Here is a 14,506-nt window from a genome sequence, read left to right as displayed (position 1 = left end):
TCTTACACACATTATTTTAAATATAATTTTTTCCGAAAAGTTTTTGTTCTATATACATGAACAACCATAATTGTTTTTCAATTTATATCTTCGGTTTAATATATAAAAGCTTTCCTTGGTAGCAAGTACTAATATATTATCATATCATTTTTTATAAACATTTACCTTACGTTTCGGGTAAAAACAAGATATTACTCAAATTTAGTAATTTACTAGAATAAAAAAGTTGCAATTTAATATCAACTTAAGTTATCTAACATTATGTGGGAAATAAGTTATGCCAAAACTTCCTTCAAAAAGTTGTATGGCAACAAATATCATTTTTTCCAAGAAAAGTAACAACTAAATATCAATTCAAGGTCATATAAATAATAAAGGGATTTGAAAAAGGTCTATGATATAACTAGATCTGACCTACACATGTGTTGTCACAAAAAGTAAATATGTCAAGTTAGAGAAAGTACAAACTTTACTACTCATCCTAGCTGTCACCTGACAGCTGCACCTTTAACAGTTATACAAGCAAGCTTGCATCTCAGAAGCAGGAAACTCACCAGCATCCCAGCTTCTAGCTCGTCAACATTCCGCTACAGTAACCAAAGAGTTTATTGGTCAGAAAAGTCAACATATGCTGACAAAACACTTAATCCTATAAAAATTTACTTTGGGGAAGAGCGCTTTGTCCTAATAGTATACTCTAACCCTTACACAATGAAGGTAAGTGCTAGCTAGACCTACACTAGCTAAAAGTAGACAAGAAGATTGGCCAAAATAGACATGAAGAGGAGATCAAGCACTAAGAAGATGCATCAGGATCCTCAGAAACATTTGCGTCATGTAAAAAACCTACACTTATCTTCTAACATTTAAAGTTCAAAAGCAATGCTAAACCTGTGACATGACAGAAGCTACAAAAACAACTCATGGCAAAACTTACAAAACAGGCTAGAAGCTACAATAGCAACTTAAGCTAGAAGCTATAAAAATAGCTTACATCAAGCAAGCTCAGGTCAGTAGCTTTATACGATGTGTCAGAAGATACGAAGCTTCCTACTAAACCATGGAAGGAACATACACTAAAATCTTGGTAGCCCAGACATAACTATATGGACCAAATTAGCATTCTGTAAGGATGGATGACCCTATGTCAAATCATCCTTACAAGACTAAACTCTTTTACACACACCACTTACTAAAAGGGAAAACAAACCTTCTCAAGCTAAGGATGTTGCTAAATAATATGCTTTAAAGGAATGAAGATCATGCTAGCTTACAAGAAAAATTATAAAGCAAACTCTCCCTCGGCCTCAAGGTGTTACCAAGATAAGCAACTTTTTTTCCCGATAAGGAAAGCTAATCATTGGGAAGAAAATCAGATTCGCAGATAACCTTGGAAGCTTAAAACAAAATCAGCTTCGCATGTAACCTTGGAAGCTAGAAGAAAAACAGATTTGCAGGTAACCTGAGAAGCTCATAAGGAAATCAGCTTCATAGGTCATCGTACATGGTGATCTTAGAAGCTTAGTTGGAAACCAGCTTCGTACATCTACACCTATCATGATCTGTGAAGCTCCTAAGCACATGATCGCGTAGTTATTATGACCTCAGAAGCTTAGGAGCATACCACCGACTAGTAGATGTGACTTAACATGCCATCAAATAGTTGTTACAACTCACACAACTAAGAGGTAGGGAAGCTACTAAGCCTTCATCTTCATTCCTAAAGTATCTAAAAAGCACCCATGGCATGTTACATACCTAAGGAAGCGTTAGGTGCAAGCAAGTCAACACATGCTTAACGAAGGCTCAGCTCCATAAGAGACTCCAATGAATGAATATCAGCAAGATCTAAGCGAGCTATCTATACAACCCTAGCTTGTTGTCTTGTATTTCCAACATGATAGAAATTTGAGTTTTTAGCCAACATCAAGACATCTTCGAGCGACGGCTTGACTTTGCCTTGATAGCTTAACCTAAAAAAAATATTAATAAGTGTGAGCTACAGACATAACATAACTAGAGGCTTCTTAGAAAGTTTTGACATAAAAGAAGCTTTATCCTTTACCAAAATAAATAAAGGATCAAAAGCTTATACCTCTTATCTTATTCAAGAGACTCATGAGAGTAAGGAAACAAACATGGTTCACCTCCCATAAAAAGCATAGAATCATGAAAATATGTAGCAATTTCTTCCTGAAAGCAATAAAGCAGCTCAAAGATACATCAAAATTGTTGATAAAACGAAAAAGTAGTGTACTTAATCGCCAAAGTAGAAGCTAAGACTTCTATATAAACAAAAGTATCTAAAGCATAGTATTTAATTCTACGCTATCCCCTTGAAATCACCTTCAACGAAGAAAGTGCTATCTAACACTCAGCTAGAGAAGATTAGGTGACCCATTTTTGTAACATGAACCAACAAAGCTCTTTGCTAGAAGTTTACATCTTGGAGGTCCTATCTATATCAAGCATATAGTGGTATTCATCTCCCATAGAATCCTCAGCAAAAGCTCCAGTTTAACCTAAACCTACAAGGTCTCGGTTAACCAAAGAAGCTTGAGGAGAGCCAAGATGACACCTGCATGGCTAGTTATTCCTTAGCTTCATCTTACTTCCATGTGGTAGCCATCATAAAATTCAAGTTACATTATGGTAAAACTGTTTATACCCACATGTACTGTTAAGGGAACTGAGAAACCATGTGTGATTGATTGCTATCACGGATCTAGTCTATTGATATTATGAGATACATTTAGAATACGTTAACTATGTGTACTATGTGTTGAGAGAGTACACAGACATAATAATGAGGCTCATATGATAATCATAAGAACTCTTAATTAAACGATATGTTACATGGGATATATATAGGAGATGACCTCATTCTTCATATGAGAAAGCATGTGTGATCGTTTGCTATCACGGATTTAGTCTATTGATATAAAAACGATTAGAATACGTTAACTATGTGTATTGTGTGTGTTGAGAGAGTATATAGACAGAATAATGAGGCTCATATGATAATCATAAGAACTCTTAATTAAACAATAATTTACAGCGAGTATATATAGAAGATGACCTCATTCATTATACAGGGCATAACGAATGAGTGTCATTCGTTATCATACGTTATACTCCTATACATTACTATAACGAATCAACACATTCGTTGGTAAACAATGTTAACATCATTAACGAATGAACACGAATAAAAACGAGGACTCATTCGTTATTATATACTCTAACGTATGAGTGTTACATTATAGCGAATGTGCATATACATTTACCAAAATACTCCTATATTTTATATTAATAACCAAGATACATTAAAAAAGACCGAGATGCAGAAATGTGTATCAACAGGAACTAGTAGGGTAACAATGTAACTACATACCCGAAAATATTTATAAGCCTCCAAGCCAGATACCCAAGCTTCTAGCTTATGGCTCTAAGCCTTAGAGCTTTCAAGGCTTATAAATTCAAAGGCTTATAAACAAATTACTATAACACCGATGTAGTTTGAAGAATCATAATAACCAACTTACAGTGTTTTGTTAAGCTTAATAACTCTAGAGTTATAAAATCAGATAGCTCCTCAGCCTTAATTTGATAAAATACTAAAGCAATTGAAACAATAAGGCAACCAAGCATTTCATCAAAATAAGATGCAACCATAGGAAGCTTAAATAGAGCTCACTACTAGCCAACCATGCATAAGGATGCCTCCAAAGAGATTCGCATATGCAAAGCTTGATAACTTCATGCTCTTGTATATAAGGTTCACCATGGGCTATTTTACGAAAGTAACTCATATACCAGAATTTTCAAAATGCGAAGAATAAGGTAATAAGTCACAAGCACCCATAACTACGTAATAACTACTTATGCCTTGGCAACTGATGATACGAATACCTAAGATCTCACTTTTCAAAGAAGTTAAGGAGTCAAGAAGCATATAAGTTGAGTAGCTACACATATCGAAGCTCCTGCTTGGAAGCTAAAGTGGTAACAAGCATCTTGCTACATATGCAACATCATCGTGAGAAGAAAAGAAGCATTAAACATAATCATAACCATAATAAGGCATATGCTTCTATCACATATAAACATTGTTTCCTTCAATCAAATAACGGATGAAGGAAATATAAAAAATTTATTGAGCCTCCAAAAAGAATGCTTTTTCGCAACTGTCACACCCCCCGGCCGAAGGCGGAAACGCCGGGGCGTGCGTAGATTGAAATCATGCACATGGTATTAAATGTAAAAACTCTTCTAAAAATAAACCAACAAGTTGTTAAAACCAAACATAATCCAAAATAAAAAAACATGACATAGAAATTTATTCATTAAACTTCTAAGTCTGACTCATCCCCTATATGAAACTTCAAGAATCTTCCTTAATTTCCATTACCTGAAAAACATGCAAGAGTGTCAACTAAAAAAAGTTGGTGAGAACATAGGTTTTTAAATAGAAAAATATGTATTATGCTGAAAACATTTCATATGTCTTAAGTTACTTTATATACTTTAGTGATTACAACCAAACCTCTGACACGATTAGCGAGTTGTCTAATCCACGATTATACTATTATGATTAATGTTTAACGATCGTCGGATTTTGAACACACAGGCCTCTACCCGAGGCCTGAGTGAGCGGGTCGAGCCAATAGATCTATCATCATACTACCACGGGCTTAAAAAGTTAATGGTTGTACATGTGATTAAGTATATGCTTGTAATGATCACACATAATGAATATTGTAGGTTCCCAGCCGGATCTACACGGAAGTATCTCGTACTACGTAGGTGCGGAATCCCTACGTAAGACGATACGAGTGTTCGATGCGATATACGTTAAAACCAAGCACAAATACACGTTACAATACTCAAAAGACACGTTGTATTGCAACTCTTTTAACACGTGATATGCAAATCACAATTACACGTTCTGAAAAAACCTATCAAACATAAGCCGCAGCCAAACATATATAGTTATCGACAACTTCGCCTAACAGACTAGGCGAAGTTGTCAATAACTTCGCTTGTCCACAAGTTCGCTTATATCAGGCGAACTTGTGAGACAACTTAACTAAAACACAAAAACAAAACAAACTAACACGATTACAGACACCAGATACTGAACTACTGACATCATGCACCAACAAATATTATGAATAAAGCTTGAATCAAATAGCATTTATAAAACACAGAATAAATAAATTGCATGTTTCCACCCAAAGTATAAAATGTTTAAAAACATGTAAAAGGGGCAATGAACTCACATTGCTTGATAGATGAACACGAGCTAGAGTTAGTTGAACTGGTCACGGGATGGCCTAGATTAAGTTTCGATTTTTAAATTAGTTATAGCGTCGCATACTAGAATGTTCTAAACCAAGAGCATGACCTCCAGCAAGTTGATTCCCAGGTAAGAGTCACGGGTCCAATGAGATTATTTACGCCACTCTTGCATTAGGCAGAACCGTTTGCTTGTCATATACATACCCGGTTTATACTCTATTTGTATACTAACTCAAAATGTTTTAGAATGGTTTTGATAAATAAGAAGGTACGAGGTTAAAAGTGTAATATCATATAGTTTTGTGTATTTATTATCATTTAGGAAAGTATAGGGTTTAAAGTGTAAATATTATAGTTTAGGATGTTTATTGACATTTATGAAAGTATAGGATTTAAATTGTAAATATTATAATCTATGATATTTATTGACATTTATGAAAGTATAGGGTTTAAAGTGTAAATATTATAATTTATGATATTTATGATAATTTTATGAGTTTTTGAAGATCATAAAAATATTCATAGTTGTTCATGAAAAAATTATACTTTTGATCCAAGATATTGAGAAAATAATTGTGATTTCTTGGAATAACATGATCATCATAATCTTTAAAGCAAAATGTAAGGGTTTTATTAACAATTTATGATGATCATGGTGAGAGTATATGGACAACTATGAAGATTCAAAGGAAAACTCAAGAACATAAGAACAAACAAGAAGAAATTCATAATAGAAAGCAAAAATGTATAAAAACATCAATGAAAAGCAAAATGATTATAAAGACTTACTTGTTTATGCTTATAAAGAAAAGAGAGAATGAGATTTGGTGTGAAAAATAATTAGAATGAGAGGATCTATTTATAGTGGAACGTAGGAGGTTTGAATACAATTGAGATAGAGATAAATGTTGTTTAAAGATTAAATAATAAAGCTTAATGATAATCATATTAATAAATTACATAAAAAATCAAATATGCACGCACACATGAATGTGCACGACATTTTTTTCAACCTTAATTTTTTTCTTTATTTTTTTCTAACTTTTTAAATTAAAATAACTAAATAAAATAACTTGATGAATAAGGTTAAGTTAGAATGTTCTAGAATATTCTATTTTAAGTTACATGATTAATTTAAATACTTATGATAAAATTAATAATAACAAAATATTTTGTTACATGTTATAAAATATTAATCTAGGCATTCCGGTTCAACATGTCATATTAACGATTAAGCATGTTTATGATGAAATGAGTATAAGATCATATAGTTATGCATACAAAGATAGCGTTCTTTAATAAATAACATATAATAAATGTAGACTATGAAATAAATACGAGAACATAATTAAATATGAGTACAAAAAACTAGCGTTTATTTGCAAGAAAAATCCATAGATGTTACAGTCTCCCCGACTTAAGGGAATTTCGTCCCGAAATTAAATAGTGGAGACGGGTTCAGATTGAAAAAGATGAGGGTACTTCTGTTTCATTTGATCTTCAAGTTCCCAAGTAAATTCTGGTCCTTGCTTATAGTTCCACTTGACTTTCACTAAACGGATTCAACTTCGCTTGAGTTTCTTGACATCACGATCCACGATCTCGATAGGTTCCTCAACAAAGTGAAGTTTATGATCAATGCAAATATCTTCAAGGGTAATAGGCTGAGTGTCATCGGATAAGCATTTCTTGAGGTTAGAAACATGGAAAGTGTCATGAATACCGCGCAATTCCTAAGGTAGTTTGAGTTTGTATGCCACTAGACCAATCCTATCAAGAATCTCAAAAGGTCCAACATACCTAGGAGCAAGCTTTCCCTTTTTCCCAAATTGGACGATGCCTTTCCATGGGGAAACTTTGAGTAAGACTTGGTCGCCAACTTGAAACTCAAGTGATTTCCTTCGATTGTCACCATAACTCTTTTGTCAATCACGAGCGGCCTTAAGTCTTTCTCGAATGATAGAAATCCTGCCGGAGGTTACTTGGATGATTTCGGGACCAATAACTTGTGAGTCACCAATATTGGTCCAAAGCACGGGTGTTTGACATTTCCTACCATACAAAACCTCAAAAGGAGCACATTTGATGCTAGTATGGCAGCTGTTATTATAGGAAAATTCAATGGGAGGTAGGTGATCATCCCAATTTCCTCCAAACTCGATTATGCAAGAACGAAGCATGTCTTCCAAGGTTTGGATGGTTCTTTCGGCTTGACCATCTGTTTGGGGATGATAGGTTGTGCTAAGATCCACACGAGTCCCCAAAGCTTTTTGAAGGGAATGCCAAAAGTTGGAGGTAAAGCGGCTGTCACGGTTAGAGATTATGGATAAGGAAACACCATGACATGTCACGATTTCTTTGATGTAAATTTGAGACAACCTCTCCATCTTGTAGGCTTCACTAACAAGGATGAAATGAGCTGATTTGGAGAGAGGATCGATTATAACCCAAATAGAATCATTCTTACGAGTGGTTTTTGGTAGTTTAGTGATGAAATCCATGGAAATTTGACCCCACTTCCATAGAGGAATATCGGGTTGTTGAAGCAAACCCGAGGGCTTCCGATGTTCGGCTTTGACTTTTAAGCAAGTGAGACACTTCCCAACATACAAGGCTATATCCTTCTTCATACCAGGCCACCAATAGAATTCCCTAAGATCGTGGTACATTTTATTGGCTCCCGAATGGATCGAGTATCGAGTTTTGTGTGCTTCATCAAGGATAAAATTTCTAAGGTCTTCGGAATTTGGAATCCATATGAGTCCCATGAAGTAAAAAACTCCATCGGACTTAGTTTCAAATTGTTTTTCGACTCCACAATCCAAATCAGCCTTGAGATTGTTTTGGGCTACCACTTGGGCTTGAGCTTTAAGAATTTGGGCCTTAAGGCTAGTGTGAATAATCATTTCCATGGCCCGAATACGAGAGGGTTTAACTCTATCCTTTTGGCTTAGGGCGTCGGCCACGACATTCGCTTTCCCGGGGTGGTAGCGAATTTCGCAATCATAGTCATTGAGTAACTCGACCCAACGCCGTTGCCTCATGTTGAGTTCTTTTTGGTTGAGGATGTGTTGGAAGCTTTTATGATCGGTATAGTTGACACATTTAGTTCCATAAAGGTAGTGTCTCCAAAATTTTTAGAGCGAAAATCACTGCAACTAACTCAATATCATGAGTGGTGTATTTCTTTCCGTGGATCTTGAGTTGACGAGAGGCATAAGCTATGACTTTGCCTCAACACTCTTTTGTGTGGGTTACGACATAAATAGACTGAGAGACAAACATTCGGGACCCACAAGTGGTATCAGATCTTTGTCGACTACCTTGGTAAATAATACGATGCTGATTATTGACTGAATATGTTTGATTTGAGGATGAAGGGTGACATCAGCTGAGTACTGTTCCATTGGAGAGTGACGTCAGCAGCTCCGCTCTTCTTTACCCAGATCTGCCTTGTTCTACGGTTTAAAAGTTTCTTTTTCCTTAGAACTTGTTTATTTTTACTCTTAATCTTGCTTTATTCGGTCCAAATTCATCAGATCTGAGTAATATACCTTAGATCTGATAATTTTTAGAAAAGAATTAAATTGAGTTTTTGAGTCTAAATTACTTATAAGTTCTTGTGTTCACTTTAAAAAATTTATAAATATGTCTGGATTTGAGGAGCAGGAGGTCTCCACTAACAAAATTCCTATGCTCAATGGGCAGGAAAACTATGTTAAGTGGAAAGTTCTATTTGAGGTTGCGGTTTGTTACAATGACGTAGACATGTGGAACTTCATCAAGAATGGACCATATGTAGCTGAAACGGTCACAAATGCAAACCAAGCTGTTAGTGAAAGAATGAGGAAAATGGATGATCGAGCTCTTGCTATGATAAAATTGGGTCTGTCTGGGGAAATTCTGACCAAAGTTGCACATCATACTACTGCCAAGGCTATGTATGAAGCAATTCTTGAAATGTTTGAAGGGAACTCTGAGTTAAAGAAAATCAAAAAGGCAAGGCTCAAGCAACAGCTTGAAAGATTCAAATACAAAGAAGGGGAAAGGCTGAAGTCAATACTTGAAAGGTATCTGGCTATAGTGAATGAGCTCAGAACTACGAACTATGTGATGACTGATTCCGATCTGAACTCAAAATTGTTGTCATTATTGCCAAAAGAATGGTATATAGCAAGCAAGTTCATCATTCAGAAACCGAATTTTGAAGAACTCAAGCTTGATGATGTGATATGTTTTCTCCAAGCTGCTAAAATAGAAATGATTGAGAATGAAATGATAAAGGAAGAAATACCATGTTTCCAAGTGACAAATACAAATGCACTCCTGCTCCTATGGGAAACTTAACCACCAAAAACCAACAATAAATACCTATCATTAAAGAACCTACTGAACATGGTGGTGATGCATCAAAGGCATTTGTTGGTGGTAGTTCAAGTAACCTGGGTAGCCAATCATGGTTCAATGTCCAACTCATAGATGATAATGATTCAGCCTCCATGGCTAGTGGACATTTGCCTTATGCTGGAGGAAATGGTGGTCAAGGAAATGAAACTCAAGCAGTGCTTTCTATGTTCACAGATTCCTACAATGCTTTTGTAGCAAAGAACATGGTTCATACTAGCATTGTTCAAGATGACTTAGAACATATTGATGCAGATGATCTTGAAGATATGGACTTAAAATGGCAAGCTGCAATGTTGGCTCTTAGAAGCAAAAGGCTGTATAATAGGACTGGTAGATCTTTTCTATCAGGCCTAATGACATAATTGGGTTTGACAAGTCAAAGGTCATTTGTTATAACTGCCAACAACCTGAACATTTCGCCAGAGAATGCAATCAGCGAAGAAACTTCCAAGGGAATCAGTATCAGAACCAACAACCAAGAAATCAAAACCAGTACCAGCAAAACCAGCAACCAAGAAACAACAACTACAACAGCTTCAACAACAACCCCAACTCTAACAATAACTACCAACAACCTCCAATGAACAATCAGCATGTTGTACCTCAGAACCAAAATTATCAGAGAAACACTAACCAAAACTCTCCAAATGCTCCCAACAACAACAACAGAAACAATCAAAATCAGCCAAGGAACCAAGGAAATGTAGCACTTGCTGCTCAATAAGAATGTGGTTTTGATTGGAGTGATCATGTAGGAGACATAACCAAGGCCAATGTTGCATTCATGGCAAAAGTTGAAAATGAAGCTGGATCTTCTTCTTCTCTGGTACATCCAATCTCCACACTTGAATTACTTGAAACAATTGATACATTGAATGTGAAAGTAGGAAAGTTAAAGAGTGAATACTTTAGAAAACAGAGCATGATAAATGTGTATCAAGCTAGTGATGTAACTTATGAAGAAAAGCTCAAAAGCCTTGAAGAAGACTGTATGAACAGTTACAGGACTCAGTCAAGGTATGTGACTGAGATTGAAGGACTTAAGAAGATGGTTGTTGAAGAAAAGGTGAGAAATATCACACTACAAGTTGAAGTTGAGTTTCTGAAGAATCTAGTATCCATTGGAAACATATGTGGTATTTTGAACAAGGTTAAAGAAGAAGACAAATACAAAGTTGTTCCTCCACCTTTTAATAGTAGCTATTCTTTTAAAGTTGATAAGGAGAAAAGGGAGGCTTATCTCAATCAATTCAGAGATATGTTCAAAGACAAGGAAGACTTCATCGAATATTATGAAAAGGGCACAGTTGATGAACAGGGAGAATTTGTTTTGAAAGAAGACGAGAAATATGAAAAATCAATTGGCGTGCAAGTTTCTGAAGATGACTTCAATGAAGATGATTTGGACAAGGATGATTTAAGTGACTCCAGTGATCAAGTTTCAAATGAAGAAATCCAAGATGCAGAAAGAAACAGATGGCAAAAGAAATCTAACTCAATTGAAAAACTCCCTAATCTACCCAAGATGACTCCCAAGATGATCAAAAATCATGAAAGAATGAGAAGAGAACATGTGTCATTTGACATATGTGAAGGTTCAACAAGAACAAAGGTGGCTTACAATGCTGTAAAGCCACCAAGCAAAGAGGTATTGAAAATAATCAAAAATAACAAGAAGAAGCCTAAAGAAACATTTGAAAGTGATCAGTTTAATCCAGTATACCCTGTCTTCTTAAGTCAAGAATTATTTGACATTGGAGAGGTTGAAACTATGGAAGAATATGAGAAAAGACTGTCAAGATATAAGGGAAATTTGGATGAAGAACCTTTGAATTTAAGGAAAATAACCTTTGTGAAAAGCAAGATTGAAAGAAAGGACATCAAAATTGAAGAGTTCGTGCCTTTCTCAATTGATTTTGATGGTCTCAAGACAAAGAAAACACTTGGGATTGAACCACCTAGACCAAGTGAGAGATTCAAAAAGGGAAATGCTCATGAAAGTTTCAAAGGAAAGGTGTGGTGTAAAAAATGTGATGAATATAGTCACCACACCGATTCTTGTCATGAGATGTTCACTTTCAAACCATTCCATGTTCCAGATGAAACAAAATTTGGTTAAGATTTTGTATTCTACAAACAAAAGTATGAAGAATATTTGGGAAAAGGAAAGGTGTGTGAACAGGAGGCAGTGAACAAGGTTGAGCAAAAGGTTGCTAAAAATGTAAAGAAAGATGGAAAGGCTGATGTGAAACCAAGGAAGGATGTGACTGGTCAAGTCAAAAGAAACATTATCAAACCTGAATCTGCAGTGAAAAGAAAGATACAACCATTGAGAATTGTTCCCAATCAAGACTCAAGATCAGTTATATCTGATGATTCTCAAAGATCACCAAACAATGGAAAGAAAGGGAAAAAGGATGCTCTCTCAAGAAAGAAACCAAAAGAATTGAATGGTGACGAGAAGTTCCTAACAAAAATGGGTTTGAACCTCATGTATTTATGTGGAAACCAAGAGGAGTTCAAGAATCAAAGAAATTTGATGTGAGAGATTTTTCAAATGAAAAGGATTATGTGGTGCAAGAATGCAAAAGCATAATTCCTTATGTGAAACCTCCAACCCGAACTGATAGTAGCTATGTAACTGATAAATCTGATATTTGTGAACTTGTTTATGAAGATCCTAAGCCTATTACTCTCACATCCAATGCAACTATTGTTACTGAAACTGATGTTTTGCAAGTTGATTCAGCTTGCATTTCATCACCCAACTAATCATTCTCTTTGATTTGGGCAGGAATAGTCCACTTCACTGAATGAAGTATGGTACCTGGATAGTGGCTGTTCCAGGCACATGACTTGTGATAAGAGGTCATCTGTTAATTATGAAGAGAATATTGAGGGTCCAGTAGCTTTTGGTAGTGATGAGAATGGTGGAAAAATTGTTGGAAAAGGGATCTTGACTAATGGAAAGGTCACATTTGACAATGTCTTTTATGTGGAAGGATTACTGTATAACCTTTTAAGCATATCACAAATGTGTGATAAAGGTTATAAAGTTGGGTTTGATGATTCTCACTGTTTTATTCTCAAACCTGATTTTGTAATCCCTCCAGACATGATTATGATGATGGCCCCAAGGAACGGCAATTTGTATGAGCTGAATATGAAGGATGCTTTTTCAAGGGGTGGTACATGTTTTGTTTCTAAAGCCACTGAAATGAATCAAGATTGTGGCATAGAAAACTGTGTCATGTCAACCTTAAGAACATGAACAAACTTGTGAAGGGTGAGCATGTAATTGGCCTACCTAAAAGAGAGTTCAAATTGGATGACAATTGAATCTCATGCCAGAAGGGAAAGCAACAAAAGTCTTCACACAAGACAAAACTCATTAACTCAATTGATCAAGTGCTTGAGATACTTCACATGGATCTTTTTGGTCCTGTAAGTGTTCCAAGCATAGGTAAGAAGAGATACTGTCTTGTGATAATTGATGATTTCTCAAGATATACTTGGGTTTATTTCTTAAGTACAAAATATGAAGCTGCTGAGTTGATTAAAAGTTGTGTGACTAGGATTGAAAGCCAGTTGGATGCAAAGTTTAAGGTCATGAGAGGTGACAATGGAACAGGGTTCAAAAATAGAGTAACGGAAGAGTTTTGCAATGCTAAAGGAATTATTCAACAATTCTCTGCTCATAGAACTCCTGAACAAATTGGTGTTGCAGAAAGAAGAAATAGAACACTCATAGAAGCTGCAAGAACCATGCTAGCAGATGCTTTCCTACCTGTCACTTTTTGGGCAGAGGCAATCAATACAGCCTACTATGTTCAGAACAGAGTCCTTCTCAACAAAATTCAAGACAATACTCCTTATGAGATTTTGTTCAAAAGAAAGCCCTACATAAAATTTTTCAAGCCATTTGGATGCAAATATTCACTCTTGAACACCAAGGATTATCTCAATATGTTTCAAGCAAAATCCTTGGATTGCTTCTTTGTTGGATATTTAACACACTCAAAAGCATACAAAGTTTATGTGAAAGATCATTTGAGTGTGATTGAATCATCTGATATTGTGTTAAATGAAAATTAATTCAATACAGTTGATGGTGCTGCATGGCTGTTTGATCTTGAGAAGTTGACCAAGTCTTTCAAGATTTATCCTGAAGACTTTGATGAAACTTTTTATAAGCTTAGTGTGATTATAGAATAAACTTCTAAAAAACTTGATTTGGACAAGTTATGGTAAAAGGTTGCTGGAAAAAGGCCTGAATACAACTTTATAAAGCATCCTTCAACTACTGAAAATGAACAAGCTCCAGTTCAAGTTCAAGAACAAGATCAAGATCAAGCAAATCAAGGCAATCAAGATGATCATGTTTTGAATGAAGTAGATCCTAACAATCAAGGTGATACTAAAGAAGCAAGAAAAAAATGAAAGATTTGAAGACTTGTTTCAAAATCTGAATATTGGAAACAGTAGTGCATCTACCTCTCAACAGAACAATGAAGAAGCACCAGAGTTTCATGATACAACAACTGATTTGATCATTGATGAACCTGATCTCATTGATTGAAATCTTGATTCTACTGTATCTACTGATGTTATTATTCAATCCTCTTATGTTAAAAAGAATCCACCTGTTGAAAATATCATTGGAAACATCAATGAAAGAGTAACAAGAAGTGCATCTGAAACTGAAAAACATTTTTTTGTACTCCTGCTTTCTATCCCAGATAGAACCTAAGAACATTGTTCAAGCATTTAAAGACAACAGTTGGGTAGAAGCTATACC

General features: G+C 35.3%; 1 protein-coding gene across 1 annotated transcript; it reads left to right on the top strand.

The window, feature by feature from the left end:
* The first annotated feature begins 8,949 nt into the window (after positions 1-8,949).
* On the top strand, positions 8,950-10,432 carry LOC143608103 (uncharacterized). The gene is made up of 3 exons (XM_077083292.1): positions 8,950-9,606; positions 9,717-9,874; positions 10,057-10,432. The coding sequence occupies exons 1-3, from the start codon at positions 8,950-8,952 to the stop codon at positions 10,430-10,432; spliced, it is 1,191 nt and encodes a 396-aa protein (XP_076939407.1).
* Positions 10,433-14,506: the final 4,074 nt, after the last annotated feature.

This window comes from Bidens hawaiensis, unplaced genomic scaffold (genome assembly GCF_021521415.1).
Source record: "Bidens hawaiensis isolate Kalapana, Puna unplaced genomic scaffold, B.hawaiensis_p1.1 tig00002132_1, whole genome shotgun sequence".
Taxonomy (NCBI): Eukaryota; Viridiplantae; Streptophyta; class Magnoliopsida; order Asterales; family Asteraceae; genus Bidens; species Bidens hawaiensis.
This window is presented reverse-complemented; position numbering and strand designations above follow the sequence as displayed.